Source organism: Hyla sarda, chromosome 1 (genome assembly GCF_029499605.1).
Source record: "Hyla sarda isolate aHylSar1 chromosome 1, aHylSar1.hap1, whole genome shotgun sequence".
In the NCBI taxonomy this organism is placed as follows: Eukaryota; Metazoa; Chordata; class Amphibia; order Anura; family Hylidae; genus Hyla; species Hyla sarda.
The window spans coordinates 129922795-129943719 of NC_079189.1; the positions used below are offsets into that span (position 1 = coordinate 129922795).

The window sequence follows — 20925 nt, forward strand, 5'->3', positions numbered from 1 at the left end:
TGGAGAGATAAGAATACCATGGAGGTCTCTTTCACATAGACATGTGAATCTCTCTCTTTGTCTAGTCAATTGGGTAATTAATTGTTAGTCAGAATAACATTCACAAGACTGGCTTACTAGCCCTCTTATCTGTCTTATCTAAACAGCCATAAAAATATAAATAGACAACAAATATTCTTCTCCCAGACTGGCACTTTTGTAGAGATAAAACTTTAGAATACAATGTGGTCCATTTAGAACATACAACATGGCAGACACATCATGCTATTATTGTATTAAACATTGTGATTCAGTTTTGTTTCATAAGTATGACAAGTAGAGAAGAAGGCATTTAGTAGATTGGGCTTTTTGGGCTTTTTCTCCAACACCATTACACCCAGATAATTTCTTAGGGGACCAACATGTTCAGTTTCTTATTATTTATGTAGATAAAACATAATTTTAGGGTTTATTCATTCATTTATTACCAAGAAGACTACCTACCTCTACTTCGTATACTATGTCTGGCCTATTAAAACTTCACGTTTTTAAATTATTTGTCTATAATATATATCAGATGGAGACCATGTTTACAGACAACAAAAAAGGCATTTTTTTTCTTTATAGACTTTTTTCAGCTATTGACATTCTTTTTTATGTTATGTAAACATGCCCTTAGTGATATGCACATAATGTACACTAGGGAGATGAAAGCATTACATGTGCTGTAATGCTGGCCTCTGTAAGGCACAGATAGTCTCCATGTAAGGGATGGTTTCTATGTATTTTGGAATTTACAGGAAAAAAATTATAGGGTAAAAGAATGTAAAAAAAACAAAAAACTGAAATAGGATTTTATAGCTCCACTTGTTTTATGCAGTTGTGATATAGTCATGAATTATTTTTTTTACCAAATATTAATGGCACTAAAACATCAAACTAACACAAGATATCCATGACAAATAACTGAATGTGCAATGTTTTGGGTGTAGGGGAATGCGCTGTATTCAATTGTGTAGTAAATAGGAAATGATGTGCACCACACATTTATAAAATACAATGTTTAATTGAAGCAGTGGCATATACCGTAAGTAAGTAGTAAGCTAACTAGTTTTAGCCCCTGCGGTTCTGGAATCTGGTATTTTAATGGATTCTTGCAGATTTATGTGCCTGACTTACAGTATATTCCTTGGGTATTTTGTTTATAACTAATTCAAGAGAAGATCATAATTTGCATATCATTTTCCATTTGCACAGGGTTGTTGAAATGTATACTTAAAATAATTGTATTATTAAATCTAAGTTACAATTATACGAGTATTCTAGCCCTAAAACTGTGTCCACTACCCATAGGATAGGGGATAACTATTGGATCATGAGTGTTCTGAACTCTGGGACCTCCCCTTCCATCACTAAAACAGAGCCCTGACTCTTTGCACTGAATAGAGTGGTCATGCTCCATTGATTGTTTATAGGCGCTTCTGAGATACCCGAGTGAAGTACTCAGGTATCTCCGGCGCCCCCATAGACAATAAAGGTGGTACATTCTGACCCACCACTCCATTCAGCATGGAGAGCCAGGGCTTTGTTGTAGAGAATCCAGGGGTCTGAAAGGTTGGATGCCTCCCTCACATTCAGATATTTAACCCCTATCTTGTAAATGAGTAATTAATGGCATTGATTAGTTAGCTAATTTGATATGAATGATACACAGTAAAGAATGTATTGTGAAAGTTGCCCAAAGAAGTACATCTTTAGCTAAACCATGTATAAAATAAACATGAATAAAGACAGTACATATATTTCAGATATATGGGGAAATCTAAAATTCTGAACACAGACCTACACTATTGCTATATGCTATAATATTTATTTATATCATTTTTTTGTAGGCAAGCAGTCCAACCACAGTTACAGCCCCAAGAAGCCAATCACAAACATCTGTCTGTCCTTCAACTCAGGATATATGTAGGTATGTAAACCTTGTGCAACATTATGTGTTTCTAAATGGTAAAAAAAAAGTAGAAACCTGAAGATCCTTATACATCATTATTTTCCATTTTAGTACTAACCGTATACTCCTAATTTCCCATCATTTCATATAGAGTCATGTGTTCTAGCTGTTCCATGTATCATTATTTTTCATGCTTTTTTTTTCTTTCATTACTTTTGCATGCCCATTGGTCATGGACTTATTCTTTTAGAACTACCTTGCTTGATGTTTCAGAAGATGACTTTAATCATTCTACACCTGTCATGCCAATTGCACGTTCTGGTAGGGAGTCTGGTAAAAAACAAGTAAAGCGAAGAATCAGGCGTAAAAGGGCAAGTTGTTCCACCTGTGCCCAAACAGCAAAGCAAAGAAACAAACAACCTATTGATGTAACACAGGAACTAGATGTGGTTGACACAGAATCTTCATCAGATGAAAGACAATGGGCTACAAGAGTTAGAAAAATTGAAAATCAGAAACATCATAAAAAAGGAAGAAAACAGGATAAATCACACAATGGTTCTTCAGACTCTAATGCCATTGAAATGGTACCTCTAAGTTCCAAAGATTCACATGTGCAAAAGCTTAATAAACATCAACCCCATCACCATCATCACCATTATCATCAACAGCAGCAACAACAACACAACAGTAGTTTCGCCAACACGTCTTCATACTACAGAAGGAGAAAACCATCAAAAATCAAAGAATCCAATATCTCTACATCTGGATCACCAGATGAAATAAAGCAGTATCCTAACAGAAGATTGAAAAGAAGAGTAAAGGCTTGTTGTACTAATACTCAGAAGTGTCAATGTAACTGTACAGAAGATATTCAGAAAAATATAAGGGAGGAAGGCACTGGTGCAGAGACCTTGGCGCCAGTTCCTGCTGCCCAGTATGGGAGTACTGCTTCACCTGTTAACTGTGATCAATGGGGTGATGATTTAGAAGACTGCAGGTCAGTTTTCAATCATAGTATTTAAGCTGGCAGTTCAATTGAACTTTTATCATTTTTTACATTAATTTGTTCATTTCATGTAATCCACATGCTTTTCATGAATATCATAGAATAGTAGAATTTAAACCACTATATAAAAATGAATAGAATATAACATCATATGGAAGTTGACTTTCCGAGAACGTTATAGCAATGCTAGAGAAGGTGTTAGATAATGTAAAAGGTTGTGATAAAATGGAGGCAAAGGGTAGGGTCAAATGTACTGTATTTTGCTGCATATTATGCTACATATTTGCTGATGCGTATTTTCCTACCCATTAAAGTCAATAGGTAGTAAAATCAGTTGCAGAAAAAACACAGCAAAAATACAGCACATGTGACCCTATCCTAAAGATGTGAACTCCTGTAATAATACAATATTCTGGAAGCACCACCACCATAGCATGAGATCCAGCAATGTAAAATGTAGATAAGGCTCTCAACACATCAATCATTTTAGTCAAGTTGTCAATAGGAAGTCAAACATATGTATTTAAACAAAATATTTTGACATAATTTGAACAGATTACAATAAAGGCTATGATTTTCCAAGTATTAATTTAATATAATGGATTCATCGGTGTAGTTGGGATTCTTTTACTATAAAGGGTAAATTGAATGAGGCATGGTTTCAGCTAGACTTTGCTTATATTTATTTGCTAAAATTTTGTTTGCTGCCCTAGCTCATATCTACAGTATATACCTTGGACACCCAGCATCAAAGGGATACTCCAGCCCTGAGACATCTTATCCCCTATCCAAAGGATAGGGGATGATGTCTCACCGCAATCTTGTATTCGCCACCCACCTGTTTTTAGCTGCACGCCGCGGTGCCAGCTCACAAACAGCCGGGTGGTGACCACGGGGCAGGATTATGGTGACGTCCCCCCCCCCCCTGACCCCGCTATGCAAGTCTATCGGGTATCCAGCAGAAGTATCACACTCAGGTCACGGAGATGGAGTAATCAGCAACTTTATTATGATTACTCATCTCCGTGACCTGAGTGTGATACTTCTGCTGGATACCTGAGTGCCTGCTGCCAAGGTCTTTTTACTCAATTTCCTATCCTAACTCTCCTCAGAGCACACAGCACACACCTGAACCAGACTGTGTTAAGGCTAAACTTAGACAAAAAAAACTCCTCCCCCCCATTACACTACATAGGGGAGACTTTAGGGGTTCCCATTGGCAGGCAGGGTCACATGGGGTTCACTGCTCTCACTTAAGGGTACAGTAACATAGAAAAACATATATACAAATAACAACACTATAATTAGTTCAGAAAAATATATTACTTTGCAATAGAAGGTAAACATAATTAATATGACTATATGTCTCTGGTGGACCCAACACCTTGTGCTGCAAAACTGCCCGAGACAGTCCAAAGCCACAGGACAGCTATTGTGCTGGGACACCACATACATATATTGTTCACTGAAAAGTTTTATTAAATTAATGTGCCTGTCCTGCATAATTAAGCAATAAAAGCTTCCACAAGGTAGGTATCTTGCTCCCTAGGGGCCTCCTGTATCGGCACCCAGGATCCGCTGCGCTGAACTTCAGTTAAAGCGTACGAGTCAGATCCAACAAAATATATTTTTTAATATATCACTCAGTTCCTAATCCTGACCATGTACATCTAATTTTTATGTGTCTAGCACCTTTATTTATTTATTTTTACTACACTTTTAATTTAGCTCACTAGTCTGAATTCCTCTCAAAGGGAGGGGGTGTGGCCTCACAGTGCAGGTCTCCGCCCACTTCCTCAGTATGCTGTCTGCTCACATCTCCCCTAGCATTAGCAAAACTACAACTCCCAGCTTGTCCTCACTGACAGTAGGGGACACAAGCTGACAGTGGGAGTATTTTTCCTCTTGCTGTGAGCCCTGAACTCACAGCCGTCAATCAAGGAAGTGTGTCAATGACGCATGGACACAGCAGGACTAGTATGTGTCAAGGAAGGCAGGGGGGCAGTTGTTTGACTGGCTTTTTTCAGTATGAAATACTGAAAATTTTCTAATGAAAGCAATATATTGTTCTTTATGTAATCATAAAACACTTTGCTTTACTTGCTGTTAAAATTCTCAACCTTTATATGTTTTTAATGTAATTGAAAAAATGGCCACTAGGTGGCTCTGTTCTGTTCCCTGCACAAGTCAAACTGTTAGTTTTGTCTCTTCCAGCCTGGCAGGAGACCAAACTTAGGAAGTGCCTGGGGGGCATGGCAAAGCACAGCTCTTGCAGGCTTTAGTGACGTTTCGCCTGCTGGGGAACACCCACTTTCTCATGCCTGGAGTGCACACAATGTGAGTGTTAGGAGTAGTTTGGGAATAATCTGAGTTAGTTTAGAAAATATGGTTTGTTGACTTGTACTCTTTAATGGCCAGAGATGTCTTGCCCCAGTCAGTGATCGGAGATGTGACGTGCCGTCTGCACTAGGTGCTGATACTGGCGGCTACAGGAGAGGGAGGGAGGTAAACAGAAGCTTTTTTGTTTTATTATACAGCCTGGGCACATGGATTAAATCAATATTTTCAGTGGACAACCCCGTACAAACTTTATCAATAAATAACAAGAACAATTTAACGTCCAGATGATCTTTTCTAATTTGTTACATGTAAATCAAAGGCATCTGAAGATGTTTTCATACTGTACAGAAGATATTTGCACTAATGTTATGAATGGATATAGCCATGAAAGTAAGAAATATGCTGTACTGCAGTTGTAGTGCTTGTGGTTCTACTATTAAAAGGTAAGCACTAAATCTGTGCATTTTTTTTGTAGAATATGCCATTGTGAGGGAGATGAGGAAAATCCTCTTATTACACCATGTCACTGTACAGGAACATTGAGATTTGTACATCAAGCCTGCCTACATCAGTGGATTAAGAGCTCAGACACCCGTTGCTGTGAACTTTGCAAGTATGATTTTGTAATGGAAACAAAGCTCAAACCTTTAAGGAAGGTAAGAAAATAGTAAAATGAATGGCCTGTGTTAACCTACATATCTCTAAAAACACACTGGAAGACTTGTAATGTGGTGATATGAGATCCATCTACATGCAATACGAAATCTTTCTAGATTTTGGGGACTGCATTGTTCATGCACCTTAAAGGTATACTTACACACAATAAAAATACAGCTGTAATTTATTTCGGGACATAGGGGGAGATTTATCAAAACCTGAAGAAAAGTTGCTTCTTTCATTTTTGAAAAGTACTCTGAAAAATGAAAGAAGTGATTTCATTGGTTGCAATGGGCAACTCAGCAACTATTCCTCAGGTTTTGATAAATCTCCCCAATATTTTCTGAGCCAACATGCTGTCAATGGGCCTCATTTACTAAGCTGAAACCGACCAGTTTTTGTCTGGTTATTTTGGCGCAGAGTGTCTGCGACATGTCTGCTCCAGTCTGTGCCAGTGTGCGACAGTGTGCACCTGGAAAATCCGACAAACCCAACATCGCACTGTGAAAAGCCGAAAAGGGTGTATGGTCTGTCACAAAGGGGGCGTGGTCATCCCAAAAAAGGACGTGGTTTCACAACCCGATTGATTTACTATTGAATTCACATAAAATCCTGTGGATAAATGGCTGGAAATATCCACCTGGAAAAAGCTGGTCAGAAAAGGTTCCTGACTTTTCCCAATAGTAAATAGAGAGGAATTCTGCAAGTCTGAAATAACTTTTCCCACTAGAAAAACCCATCACTCTTAGTAAATGAGGCCCAATGACTTCTCTTCGGCTTTATTTTCCTATAGAGGTCCTGTCCTCTGATTCTGAAGTGAATAGGAGAAGTAAATTCAGCACAGTCACTCCACAATGTGGGTGATTTATTAAAATCTGTGCAGAGGAAAAGTTTACCAATTCTCCATAGTAATAATCAGATTTATTTTAAATTTTTAGAAAGGCCTTTGACAAATTAAAAAAAGCAACTTGATTGGTTGCTATTGGCAACTGCTCCACTTTTCCTATGCACAAGTTTTGATACATCATCCCCACAAACCTGGTGTGTTGTCATATTCTAAGAGCTGTATTGTTTTTTTTAATACTTTTTTTTTTTTTTTACCAATGTTGCTGTGTGAGGACTTTTGCAGAAAAAGTAGAACTTTTTTTGCACCAATTTTGGGTAAGAATTACATTTATCTATCGGCTCCATTGGGGGACACAGACTCTGGGTATATGCTGCTGTCTCTAGGAGGTTGACACTATGGTAACCAAAAAGTCGGCTCCTCCCAGCAGGATATACCCGCCTCCAGGCCACTGAGCAATTCAGTTTTTGCTTAGTGTCTTAAGGAGGTGGACATGGTCTAGTTTTCTCGAGACCAAGTCTCATTAGTTCTTTACTCCTTTTTATTTCTGTTTTCAGGTAGGGACTCAGGAACGCAATGTCCACTGTTTCCCCATTGTGAGAGGTGGCAGGCATCTTGGATGTACTGTTAACCCCCTCTTGCCAATGGTCAGCACTTGGGGTTGTACCTCATGGGTCTGGGTCCCCCTACCTCCTTGTTGGCCTAGCTATGAGCTTGGCTTGCCGCAGGTGGAAAGGCTGGCTGAAGACTACAGTCTGAAGACTTCTTTAGGTAAGTTCTTCAGCGTGAGGTGAGTATCTTTCTCCCTAGGTCTTGCAACAGCTGGAGACCCTCTGTGTTTTTTCTGCATAGCTGGGGCTGGCCTATTATTGGGGGAGCAGTGGCTACTGTACAGGCACAGTGAGGGGCACTTTATTAAGTGTGTGTGTAATAAGGGGGCACTTTATTAAGTGTGTGTATAGTGAGGGGGCACTTTATTGAATGTGTGTATGTGTTTTTCTAACACACGCGCCGCAGGCTTCTCCATGCGGGCTGGTGCACTTTTTACTTTCGTTTTCGGCAGCCGCTCCGTCCCCGGGTGCACAGAACTCACTGCAGGCGGCGTGTGCGCTCGGGGTTCGAGCCCAGAACTGTTCCTCCCTCTAAGCAGATATCGGGAATATTAGTTACCTATTACGCTTGTAAAAACTGTTCTGCAAAAATGCCAGGTTCTGCTGAACCCACTTGTTCTGCCTGCTCCAATGCTCCCCCAGACCCCCCTGCTATTTCTAACCCAGGTGCCCCCTCAGACCCGGTGGGTTCGGCTGCCCCTCCAGCCTAGGTTTGCTTCCTCTCCCAGTCTATATCCGACTTGGCACAGGTCTCCCGTTCTGTGGTGACTGCCTTGGAGAGGTCTACCCTTCACCGACCCTCTAGAAGGTCCCGTTCCCCTTCTCCCTACGCTTTGCATAAGCGTAATAGGGGTGTCTCCTCTGACTCGTCCCACTAGTCTTTTGGTAGACACGGGCGTTCCTCTCGCAGGTCTCGCCCGACCACTTCTTCAGGCCACACACGTCACTCTTCCAGAGGAAAAGCCGTTCTGGCTCTCCTGAGCCACGTACCAGGTCCGAGTCTCCCTCTTCCAGGGCCGCCTCTACTCGTTCGCACTCTCCTGCAGAGCTAGTGGCCAAGGGTTCCGATTCGGCATCCGATTCGGAGGACCGTTCGGACTCAGTGGACACGGTGAACTCATTGGTTATGGCCATTAGAGACACCTTTAACCTAGAGGACCCAGGAACTTCATACGCAGCTCCAGAAGTATCCTTTCATCGTGCCCGACCGGCACCCAAGTTGTTCAGCTCTCACGCTGAATTTGAGGCCATTTTAGAATCCAACCAATCCAACCGCAAACCCACTTCTGCATGAAGGGATGGATGCCCCCACCCACAGCCTTTTCTCGGGTGGGTGGTCGCCTCTTACTTTTTCGAGACGTTTGGACGACGCACATTCAGGACTCCTGGATCAGGGACGTGGTATCCAATGGATACCGGATAGAATTTGCCTCCCTTCCGAGGGATCTTTTTTCCAGTCCCGTGCTCCCTAGTCTCCCTCGCTTGCGAGGGAATTCCGTGAGGCTCTTCAGTCCCTTCTCGTCCAGGGTGTCATTGTCCCAGTTCCTTCAAGGGAACGCTTTCGGGGTTTATTCCAATCTTTTCGTGGTTCCCAAGAAAAAAACGGTTCTATGCAGCCAATCCTGGATCTCAAACGTCTCAACCAACTTCTTCTGATCCGCCATTTCCGAATGGAATCTCTCCGTTCGGTGGTGGCATCTATGGATCAAGGGGAGTTTCTTTCCTCGGTGGACATCAAGGATGCCTACCTTCACATTCCAATCACCAGCGGTACCTCCGCTTTGCGGTTCCGGAAGGTCATTATCATTTTGTGGCTCTCCCCTTCAGTCTGGCCACAGTGCCACGAGTCTTTAACAAGATTCTGGTGCCTGTGGTAGCTCTGTTACAGTCAAGAGGGGTCTCAGTGATACCCTACTTGGATGACCTTCTCACTCAGGACACCATCCCCGGTCTCCATTCATACTTGCATGGAAGTCCTGGGTCGGATGGTGGCAGCCATGGAGGCCGTGCCCTTTGCTCAGTTTCATTACCGTCCTCTTCAGCTGGTGATACTTGCACGATGGGACAGGCCCCCTCTCTCTCTTGATCGCAAGATTCTTCCTCCGCTCCGGACTTGGCGGTCTCTGCGCTGGTGGCTCCGCTCCCCTCTTCTTCTTCAGGGGCGTTCGTTCCTCCCCCTCCACTGGCAGGTGGTCCCGACGGACGCCAGCCTTTCGGGCTGGGGGGGTGTTTTCAGGAATAAGACGGTTCAGGGCCTCTGCCCCCCCCCCCCAAGTAGCCCTTCTTTCCATAAACGTTTTGGAACTGAGGGCGATTTATCTGTGTCTGAAGCATTGGGAGTCCCTGCTTCTGGGTCCCCCTGTCCGTGTCCAGTCGGACAATGCCACGGCTGAGGCATACATCAATCGGCAGGGCGTCACTCGCAGCTCAGCGGCAAAGATCCTCCTCTGGGCAGAACAAGTGGTTCCAGCCATTTCGGCGATTCACATTCCGGGAGTTCTCAATTGGGAAGCGGATTTCCTCAGTCGCTCCTTAGCCGACCCCGGAGAGTGGTCTCTTCTTCTGGAGGTGTTTGCGCAGGTCTGCGACCTCTGGGAGACCCCGGACGTGGACCTCTTCGCGTCTCGACACAACCGGAAAGATCCGAAGTTTGTGTCAAAGACAAGGGACCCCCTGGCCCTTTCTATTCTTTTTCAGCGTCCTCTGGCTTCCAATTCTCATGTCCAGACCTTCCTCCAAGGAGTGGCACATGCGGCCCCTCCTTACCGGTCCCCTTCTCCCCCCTGGGAGACTTGAACTTGGTTCTAGGCGCTCTCCAGGGTGCACCCTTTGAGCCTCTTAGGGAGGTTCCCCTTCGCCTCCTTTCCTGGAAAGTGGCTTTTCTTATAGCTATTACCTCCATTAGGAGAGTTTCTGAACTGGCAGTGCGATTCTTTTTTCGTTCTTACGGAAGGCCGTCGGAAGGACAGCCTGCTTCTAAGGCCACCATTTCTCGGTGGATCCGATGTGCTATTTCGGAAGCTTACCTCTGCAAGGTGAGGACCCCACCTTTCAGGGTTCTGGCTCATTCCACCCGCTCTGTGGGAGCATCCTGGGCTTTCCGAAACAAGGCCTCAGCCTCGCAGATTTGTAAAGCGGCCACTTGGTCGTCTTTACAAACTTTTTCAAAATTCTATCAGGTTCATACCTTCGCATCGGCTGATGCTAGTCTGGGCCGTAAGGTGTTGTAGGCGGCGGTGGTACAGCCGACTGCATGACCTTTTTTTCTTATCTGCCCACTCAAGGGACGGCTTTGGTACGTCCCAGAGTCTGTGTCCCCCAATGGAGCCGATAGAGAAAAGGAGATTTTTTAGACTTACCGTAAAATCTCTTTCTCGAAGGATCCATTGGGGGACACAGCTCCTGCCCCCTTTTTCCTGGGGTTCCTTTTCGTTATCTGTCCGAGGGAGTGTTCAGTTATATTTTCTTCTGGTTCTCGGACAGTTCATGGTTTTTTTCCCTTGACCTGTCGGTCTCCTCCTATTGCTCTGAGACGAAACTGAATTGCTCAGTGGACTGGAGGCGGGTTTATCCTGCTCGGAGGAGTCGACTTTTTGGTTACCATAGTGTTAACCTCCTAGAGACCGCAGCATATACCCAGAGTCTGTGTCCCCAATGGATCCTTCGAGAAAGAGATTTTACGGTAAGTCTAAAAAAAATCTCCTTTTTCATCACTTATTTAGTTTTTAGGAGTTTTTTTTTAACTAATAGTTAACAAAATATTTTTTTTTTCAGTACGGCTATGGTGATATCTAAATAATGTACCTTTTTAAATGGTTTATTACATTTATACTATAAAAATATTTCTTTGTAAAAAAAAATCATGTTTGTGTATCGCAATATCCTGAGGCTGTAATTTTGTTTTACTTTTTCACTGACAGAGCTATGTGAGGGCTTGTTTTTTTGCATAATAAATATGACATTTATGTAGATAATTTTTTTTATAAAGGCAGGATTAATGAGAAGGAGAGATTTTGACTAAATTTTGCGTTAATGAATATTTCCATTTTATAGCCCATTCTATTATGGGTATAGAGATACCTAATAAGTATACATTTTAATTTTCTTCCAAAAACATAATTTATAATGCGGGAAATGGGAGTTGGAGTGCCAACGGGAAACAAAGGTGACTCACTCCCTTTCTAACTCCGTTAAATACTATGGTTACTCTGATCACAGCATCTAAAGGTTAATTGTCAGGATCAGAGCATAGCCCATGTACGCATTACGCATTAAGGTGGTTAACCCCTTAAGGACGCGCCCTTTTTCACCTTAAGGACGCAGCCCTTTTTCACCTTAAGGACTGAGCCCTTTTTCGCAATTCTGACCACCGTCGCTTTACGAATTAATATCTCGAAAACGCTTTTACCGAATATTCTGATTCTGAGATAGTTTTTTCGTGACATATTCTACTTTATTTTGGTGGTAAATTTTCAGCGTTACTTGCATCCTTTTTTGGTGAAAAATCCAAAAATTTCATGAAAATGTAGCATTTTCTAACTTTGAAGCTCTCTACTTAAGATGGATATTCCAAATAAATTTTATTTTTATTCACAAATGCAATATGTCCACTTTATGTTGGCATCATAAAATGGACATATTTTTGCTTTTTGAAAAAATTTGAGGGCTTCAAAGTAGAGAAGCAATTTTAAAAAATGTCATGAAAATTGCAAAATCTGAAGGGACAGATGTTACAGAACTACAACTCCCAGCATGCCTGGGCAGTCTAGGCATGCTGAGAGTTGTAGTTTTGCAACATCTGGAGGGCTAACGTTTGGGCATCACCGTAACAGTGGTCTCCAAACTGTGACCCTCCAGATGTTGCAAAACTACAACTCCCAGCATGCCCAGACAGCGCTGCCAACCAGAAAATTTTGCATAATCTGTACAATCTGCAAGGGGCTACTATCTACAGGGGTCTACCTATAGAGTGAAACTATCTGGGGGGGGGGGGGGGGGAGTCTACCTACCAAGGGGCTACTATCAAGGGGCTACTGCCAATAGGGGGCTACTACCTACAGGGGGCTACTATCTACAGAGGACTTATCTACAGGAGGCAACTACCTATAGGGGGAAGCTATTTACAAAATGACCTATTTGCAGGGGGCAACTATTTACAGAGGGCCTACATATTCTTCCCCAACCCACTTATCTACACACTCTACTGTGTGGAGCACACAATGTTTGTCTGGTAGGTCCTGCATAGACGAATCATGGCTAGAAGAAATCTTCATGATGGTCTGGGCTAGATGAAGAAGAAAAAGGAAAGTGAACAAAAATGTTCAAAGAAGACGTGAATGGATGTAACTGCACTGTAATAACTTTTATAGTCTTTAGTGTTAATGATTGCGGTTATGATGTGACAGTTGTATTTAGGTTATTATGTAGGGGCATCACTGAATATAATTGCACTGTAATCACTTATATGGATGGCCATAGTTGTTGTCAGTCTGTCATCTGAGTATCGTAGGTCCTCCTTAACTTTAGTAACAGACTGACAACATTATTGCTGTTTAAGGGGGATTCTTCCAATTAAAAATTATCCCCTAGATAACTAGGTGATCAGTGGAGGTCTAACTGCTGGGACCCCCGCCGATCACCAGAGTGGTGGAGAAATGTCCTCCAAATGAAAGTAGTTTTAGGTACAGCAATGGGAGAAAGATGAATATATGAAGGAAACTTGGTGTGCTTTGGTGTGACTCAGGGGGTGGTTAGGGGTTTGGCTAAGGGCATGGTTAGGACGTAGTTGCAAGTGTGGTTAGAGGTATGACTGGAAATCTTGGCCGAATTTCCACACTTTTTTTTCCCAGGATGTGGTTCCTGGTTAAGGCCAAGCTTATACTAGAGCAAAAGTAACCATGGGCTGTTTTGGTAATAGTGAATGGCATGCCTAATGCATTTTAATAATCTGTTATTCCTTCAATAGGGACTATTATAGAAACAACAACAGGATTGGGAATAAGTGTATCATCCACAGGATAGGGGTCCTGAGTCTCCTGTTGGAATAGAGGAGGGGTCACACATAACCACTATTTATTGTCTGTGGGACTGGTAAAGATAGTTGAGATCTTCATGCATGACCACTGCTCCACTCCAATGAAATACCTGAGGTCTCAGTGGTATAACCCTAATCATTATGCATGTATTCCTTTAGAATGTTAAATAGCACATTCTGTATTATTTTCACCAGGTAATATACAATATTGGACCCTAAAAATTCTTATCCCTACTAAAAAAAAGGAAGGCAAAGAGGATAAATAATTGCCCTTATTGGCCCTCATTTCTTAAGCTAAAACCCATTAGTATTTGCTGGGTTTTGTTGGTGCACAGTGTCTGAGACATATCTGAGACGGTCTGAGACATATCTCAGACACTGTGCGACAGTGTGCACCAGGAAAAACCAACTAACCCTACATTGCACTGTGAAAAGCTGAAAAGGGGCGTGGTATGTTGCAAAGGGGCGTGGTTTCACAATCCAACCTATTTACTATTGAATTCACAGAAAATTCTGTGAATAAATGGATGGAAATTTCCACCTAGAAAAAGCTGGTCAGAAAATGTTCCCAATTTGTAAATCTGTAATCCCAATAGTAGATAGAGTGGAATCCTGCAAGTCTACACCCTACACTCTTAGTAAATGAGGCCCATTATGTTCAGTGCCAGTGCAAAGCAGATGTGCAATCTTTTCTTGGAGATAGAGAGTCCTCCTCTAGAGGTAAACTTACAGCATTTCACCAGAAAAATGCAAACAATAAAGCATTGGAATGTCTGTATTATTTATAAGGTTTTAACTGAGTTTAGTAAATGTATATTTTTTATCCATTTTTGTAACAAAAATATTGCTGCTTTGCAAACACAAGCAGTAAAATAAATATAGTTTTGAGTTTCATTGTGAATCTTGGTTGTTTCCTTGTTTCCCATGCTGTAAATAGCTGTCATCCGCATTGTCACATTCATGCAGTATTGATGTATTCTGAATAATAAATGATCTTATGCCTCAGTATTCATTCACACAAGACAAAGCCAACAAAGCATGTCATTTATAACAATGTGAGTAGAGTACAAATGAAGTAAATAATGCCTTGAGAGTTATATGTACAATAATAGTAATGCCATGGAGGGATGTAACTCAACTCGAAGAACGAAAGTAGCAATTATTTCTTCCTCGTAAAATATGTTCTTTTGTTATTTTTCCATGCCAAACATTGTCCTGCATACTAAGTTAAATTATATATCTTTGTGTAGTATTTAATCCAAAATCTTGATAACCAAAATATGATAAATACAAGACAAATATGCTTCCTGTAGGATAGATCTATAACATTGAAAGGTTTCAAACAGCAAAGGAGAGTTTAAAAATATATGCAAATTTGGCTCTGGAGCCCACTGGGCATTCCCTTTGGCTGATAGAACCCAGCACAAATCAGCCCCTTCATCAGTTAGTACACACGCACTGAGACTAATCAGTTAAAATAGCCAACATGTAGTGATCTCCATGCCAGAGATCTGAAAGCAGCCAGGTGACTCCAGGTATGGGACAGGTTTAAGTCCCAAGCCCGCTCCATACACAGTTATAGGGGTTATCCAGGAAAAAATACTTTTTTTTAATATATCAACTGGCTCCAGAAAGTTAAACAGATTTGTAAATGACTTCTATTAAAAAATCTTAATCCTTTCAGTACTTATGAGCTGCTGAAGTTGAGTTGTTCTTTTCTGTCTAAGTGCTCTCTGATGACACCTGTCTCGGGAACTGTCCAAAGTAGAATCAAATCCCGATAGCAAACCTTTCCTACTTTGTGCAGTTCCCGAGAAAAGCAGAGATGTCAGCAGAGAGCACTGTTGCCAGACAGAAAACAACAACTCAACTTCAGCAGCTGATCATTTTTGGAAGGATTAAGATTTTTTAATAGAAGTCATTTACAAATCTGTTTACATTTCTGGAGCCAGTTGATATAAAAAAAAAGTTTTTTCCTGGAATACCCCTTAAACTTCTGCCGGATGAGCATATTAATTCTGTGGTATCAACAGGATACTGGGTACAATGCCTTGCTCTTCATTTCTTCCTCTAGGATGCTAAAATGCATTACATTTTCACACTATTTCACCTTTTTTCACACTTTGTTATGCTGCAGTCTTGTGTTAAAATAAAAGAAAAATTTATTTTTTCCCATCATTCTACACTAGTACCCCATAATGAGAATGTGAAAATAGATTTTAGAAATGTTTGCAAATTTATTAAGAATATAAAACTAAAGTTTTGCATGGTCATACATATTCAGACATTTAGCTCTAGGGGCCTTCCCATTTATCTTCTTTTAGACATTTATATACCTTGATTGGATAAAGTTAATTGGACATTATTTTGAAGAACTCAACCCTGTCTATATAAGGTCTCCCAGCTGACAATACTATCAGAGCAAAAACTAATCTATGAGGGGAAAATAACTGCCTGCAGAGCACAGAGTCCGGATTGTATAGAGAAAAGGATCTGAAGAAGGGTACAACAACATTTTCTGCTACACTCCACAATCTGGATTTTATGGCAGATTGGCCAGAAAAAATCCTTTCCTCAGTAAAAGACACATGAAAACCCAACTGGAATATACAAAAGAAAGCACCTAAAGGACTTTCAGACTGTGAAAAACAAGATTCTCTGGTCTGATGAAACCAAGATTGAAGTTTATGACTAGTGTTGAGCGGCATAGGCCATATTCGAATTCGCGAATATTCGCGAATATATGGACGAATATTCGTCATATATTCGCGAATATTCGCGTTTTATTTTCGTATATGCAAATATTCGCATATTCGAAAATTAGCATATATACATTTTCGCATATGCGAAAATTCGCACACCAGTCTCACACAGTAGTATTAGAGCCTTCTTTACACCACACAAGCTGGAAGCAGAGGGGGATGATCACTGTTATGTGTACTGTGAAAAAAAAAATGTTAAAAAAAATGTTAAAAAACGAATATTCGTAATTACGAATATATAGTGCTATATTCGCGAATATTCGCGAATTCGCGAATATGCGATATTCGCGAATAAAATTCGTATTGCGAATATTCGCGAGCAACACTATTTATGACCTCAATTCTATGCATCAAGTCTGGAGAAAACAAGGTGCTGCCAACACTACACGAAAGCATAGTGGTGACAGCATCAGTCTGAGCAAAGCTCAGCTATTTAGAGCCTATTTAGAGCCTGATCTAGAGTGTTCTCAACCTTATAATTACCTGAAGGGTCACCTTCCAACAAGACAATGACCCTAGGCCTTAACCTAAGCCTTTCCCTGTCTAGGGGGTTGAGTGCATTGATGCATGCTTCTCTAGGCTATGGCTAATAATCTCAGAACTATGACCCCAACCAATCAAAACTTTTGACATTTGTGCATAAAATGTCAAATGTTTTTTAACACTATAACAATTTAAGTAACATGGTTGCACTGGGAGTCACTTGTTTTATTTATACTCCTGCCCTCCCCCCCCCCCATTCAGTCACCTGCTCTATCAATTAAGCCACTTGAAATAATTTGGCACTGGCACCTTAGGGTTGCTGACTGCGGAACTGTCAAACATGGTGGTAGCAGTATCATAGTCTGGGGCTGCATGAGTGCTGCTGGCACTGGGGTGCTACAGTTCATTGAGAAACCATGAATGCCAACATGTACTGTTGCATACTGAAGCAGATCATAATACCTTTCCTTTGGAGACTTGGCTGCAGGGCAATTGTCACGATTCGGCTGGCAGGAGGTGGATCCTCTGTGCCAGAGAGGGATTGGCGTGGACCGTGCTAGTGGACCGGTTCTAAGCTGCTACTGGTTTTCACCAGAGCCCGCCGCAAAGCGGGATGGTCTTGCAGCGGCGGTAGCAACCAGGTCGTATCCACTAGCAACGGCTCAACCTCTCTGACTGCTGAAGATAGGCGCGGTACAAGGGAGTAGACAAGAGCAAGGTCGGACGTAGCAGAAGGTCGGGGCAGGCAGCAAGGATCGTAGTCAGGGGCAACGGCAGGAGGTCTGGAACACAGGCTAGGAACACACTGGGAAACGCTTTCACTGGCACGATGGCAACAAGATTCGGCAAGGAAGGGAAGGGGAAGTGAGGTTATATAGGGAAGTGCACAGGTGAATACACTAATTAAACCAACTGCGCCAATCAGCGGCGCAGTGGCCCTTTAAATCGTAGAGACCCGGCGCGCGCGCGCCCTAAGGAGCGGGGCCGCGCGCGCCGGGACAGGACCGACGGAGAGCGAGTCAGGTACGGGAGCCGGGGTGCGCATCGCGAGCGGGCGCCACCCGCATCGCGAATCGCATCCCGGCTGGAAGAGGTATCGCAGCGCACCCGGTCAGCAGGTCTGACCGGGGCGCTGCGATTGCGAGGATGTTGCGAGCGCTCCGGGGAGGAGCGGGGACCCGGAGCGCTCGGCGTAACAGCAATATTCCAACATGATAACAACCCTAAACACAACTCCAAGGCAACACCTACCTTGCTAAAGAACCTGAGAGTAAAGCTGATGGAAAGACCAAGTCTCCAAATCTAAACCCTATTAACCCCTTAAGGAAGCAGCCTATTTTGACTTTAACCCCTTAAGGACCAAGCCCATTTTCACCTTAAAGGGGTACTCCCGTGGAAAACCTTTTTTTTTTTTTAAATCAACTGGTGCCAGAAAGTTAAATAGATTTGTAAATCACTTCTATTAAAACATCTTAATCCTTCCAGTACTTTTTAGAGGCTGTATACTAAAGAGAAATCCCAAAAAAATGCATTTCCTCTGATGTCATGACCACAGTGCTCTCTGCTGACCTCTGCTATCCATTTTAGGAACTGTCCAGGGCAGGAGAAAATCCCCATAGCAAACATATGCTGCTCTGGACAGTTACTAAAATGGACAGCAGAGGTCAGCAGAGAGCACTGTGGTCATGACATCAGAGGAAATGCAGTTCTCTTTTGGATTTCTCTTTAGTATACAGCCCCTAAAAAGTACTGGAAGAATTAAGATTTTTTAATAGAAGTGATTTACAAATCTGTTTAACTTTCTGGCACCAGTTGATTTAAAAAAACAGTTTTCCACAGGAGTACCCATTTAAGGACCAGAGCGTTTTTTGTACATCTGACCACTGTCACTTTAAGCATTAATAACTCTGGGATGCTTTTACTTTTCATTCTGATTTCGAGAATGTTTTTTGGTGACATATTCTACTTTATGTTAGTGGTAAATTTTTGTCAATACTTGCATAATTTCTTGGTGAAAAATTCAAAAATTTGAAAAAAAAATGAAAATTTAACATTTTTTTAACTTTGAAGCTCTCTGCTTGTAAGGAAAATAGACATTCCAAATAAATGATATATTGATTCACATAAACAATATGTCTACTTTATGTTTGCATCATAAAGTAGACATGTTTTTACTTTCGGAAGACATCAGAGGGCTTCAAAGTTCAGCAGCAATTTTCTAATTTTTCAAGAAATATTAAAATTGGAATTTTTCGGGGACCAGTTCTGTTTTTAAGTGGATTTGAAGGGCCTTCATATTAGAAATACCCCATAAATTACCCCATTATAGAAACTGTACCCCTCAAAGTATTCAAAATGACATTCAGAAGGTTTGTTAACTCTCTAGGTGTTTCACAGGAATAGCAGCAAAGTTAAGGAGAAAATTCAAAATTTTCATTTTTTACACTCGCATGTTCTTGACCCAGTTTTTGAATTTTTATAGGAGAGTAATAGGAGAAAAAGCTCCCCAAAATCTGGAATCCAATTTCTCTTGAGTAAGGAAATACCTCATATGTGTATGTGAAGCGTTCGGCATGCACAGTAGAGGGCTCAGAAAGGAAGGAGCAACAATGGGATTTTGGAGAGTGAATTTTGCTGAAATTGTTTTTGGGGGGCATGTTTCATTTAGAAGCCCCTATTGTACCATAACAGCAAAAAAAACAAAAAAAAAACACATGGCATACTACAGTATTTTGTAAACCACACCCCTCAAGATATGTTACAAGGGGTCCAGTGAGCCTTAACACCCACAGGAGTTTGGCAACTTTTCATTAAAGTCGGATGTGTAAATAAAAATTTTTTTTCACTAAAGCGCAGTTTTTCCCCAAATTTACCATTTTTAAAAAGGGTAATGGGGGAAAATACCCTTAAAATTTGTAACCCCATTTCTTCCGAGTATGGAAATACCCAATGTTAGGACGTAAAATACTCTGCAGGCGGACTACAATGCTCCAAAGAGAAGGAGTCACTTTTGGCTTTTGGAAAGCAAATTTTGCTGAAATGGTTTGGGGGGGGGGGGGGGGCATGTCGCATTTAGGAAGCCCCTAAGGTGCCATAACAGCAAAAAACAAAACAAAACAAAAAAAAAAACATGGCATGCTATTTTGGAAACCACACCCCTCAAGGAACGTAACAAGGGGTACAGTGAGCCTTAAAACCCCACAGGTGACTGACAGATTTTTGAAACACAGCCCACTGTTGACAACTTTTTGTTAAAGTTGGATGAGTGAAGAGTAAATGGGAAAAAAATCATTTCCCCCCCCCACAAATTTTACATTTTTGCAACGGGTAATAGGAGAAAACGCCCCTCAAAATTTGTAACCCCATCTCTTCTGAGTATGGAAATACCCCATGTGTGGACGTCAAGTGCTCTGCTGGCGCACTACAATGCTTAGAAGAGGAGGAGCGCCATTGAGCTTTTGGAGAGAGATTTTGTTTGGAATGGAATGGCCATGTGCGTTTACAAAGTGGTGCCAGAACAGTGTAGTTCACCCACAGAGCACTTTACATCCCCATATGGGGTATGTTCTTACTCAGAAGAAATGGGGTTACAAATTTTGGGGGGCTTTTTTTCCTATTTTCCCTTGCGAAAATAAAGAATTTTGGATAACAGCAGCATTTTGTTACGTTCTGTGAGGGGTGTAGCTTCCAAAACGGGGTCACACGTGGGTATTTATATTTTTGTGTTTATGTCAGAACCGCTGTAAAATCAGCCACCCCTGTGCAAATCACCAATTTAGGCTTCAAATGTACATGGTGCGCTCTCACTCCTGAGCCTTGTTATGCGTTGAAGAGCATTTTACAACCACATATGAGGTATTTCTGTTCTCAGAAGAAATTGTGTTACAGATTTTAGAATTTTTTTTCCTTTAACCTCTTGTGAAAATAAAAAGTAGGGGGCAACACCAGTATGTTAGTGTAAAATATTTTATTTTTTTACACTAACAGGCTGGTGTAGACCCCAACTTTTCCTTTTCATAAGGGTTAAAAGGAGAAAAAGCCCCTCAAAATGTGTAGTGCAATTGCTCCCAAGTACGGAAATACCCCATATGTGGCCCTAAACTGTTTCCTTTGAAATACGACTGGGCTCTGAAGTGAGAGAGCGCCATGCGCATTTGAGGACTAACTTAGGGATTGCATAGGGGTGGACATTGGGAATCACTGGCGTAGAATACCCCTATCAGGGGGCCTCCAGCTGTTGCTAAACTCTCAG

General features: G+C 41.7%; 1 protein-coding gene across 2 annotated transcripts in view; it reads left to right on the forward strand.

The window, feature by feature from the left end:
* Positions 1 to 20925, forward strand: part of MARCHF1 (membrane associated ring-CH-type finger 1) — a 383459-nt gene that overhangs the window by 140742 nt on the left and 221792 nt on the right. For both annotated transcript variants that reach the window (XR_008889453.1, XM_056561343.1), the window contains exons 3-4: positions 1872 to 1951; positions 5758 to 5938. Coding sequence is in view for 1 of the 2 variants with exons in the window: in XM_056561343.1 (XP_056417318.1) it covers positions 1872 to 1951; positions 5758 to 5938 (261 nt within the window). In the remaining variant the exon portion in view is untranslated. The remainder of the gene's footprint in view (positions 1 to 1871; positions 1952 to 5757; positions 5939 to 20925) is intronic.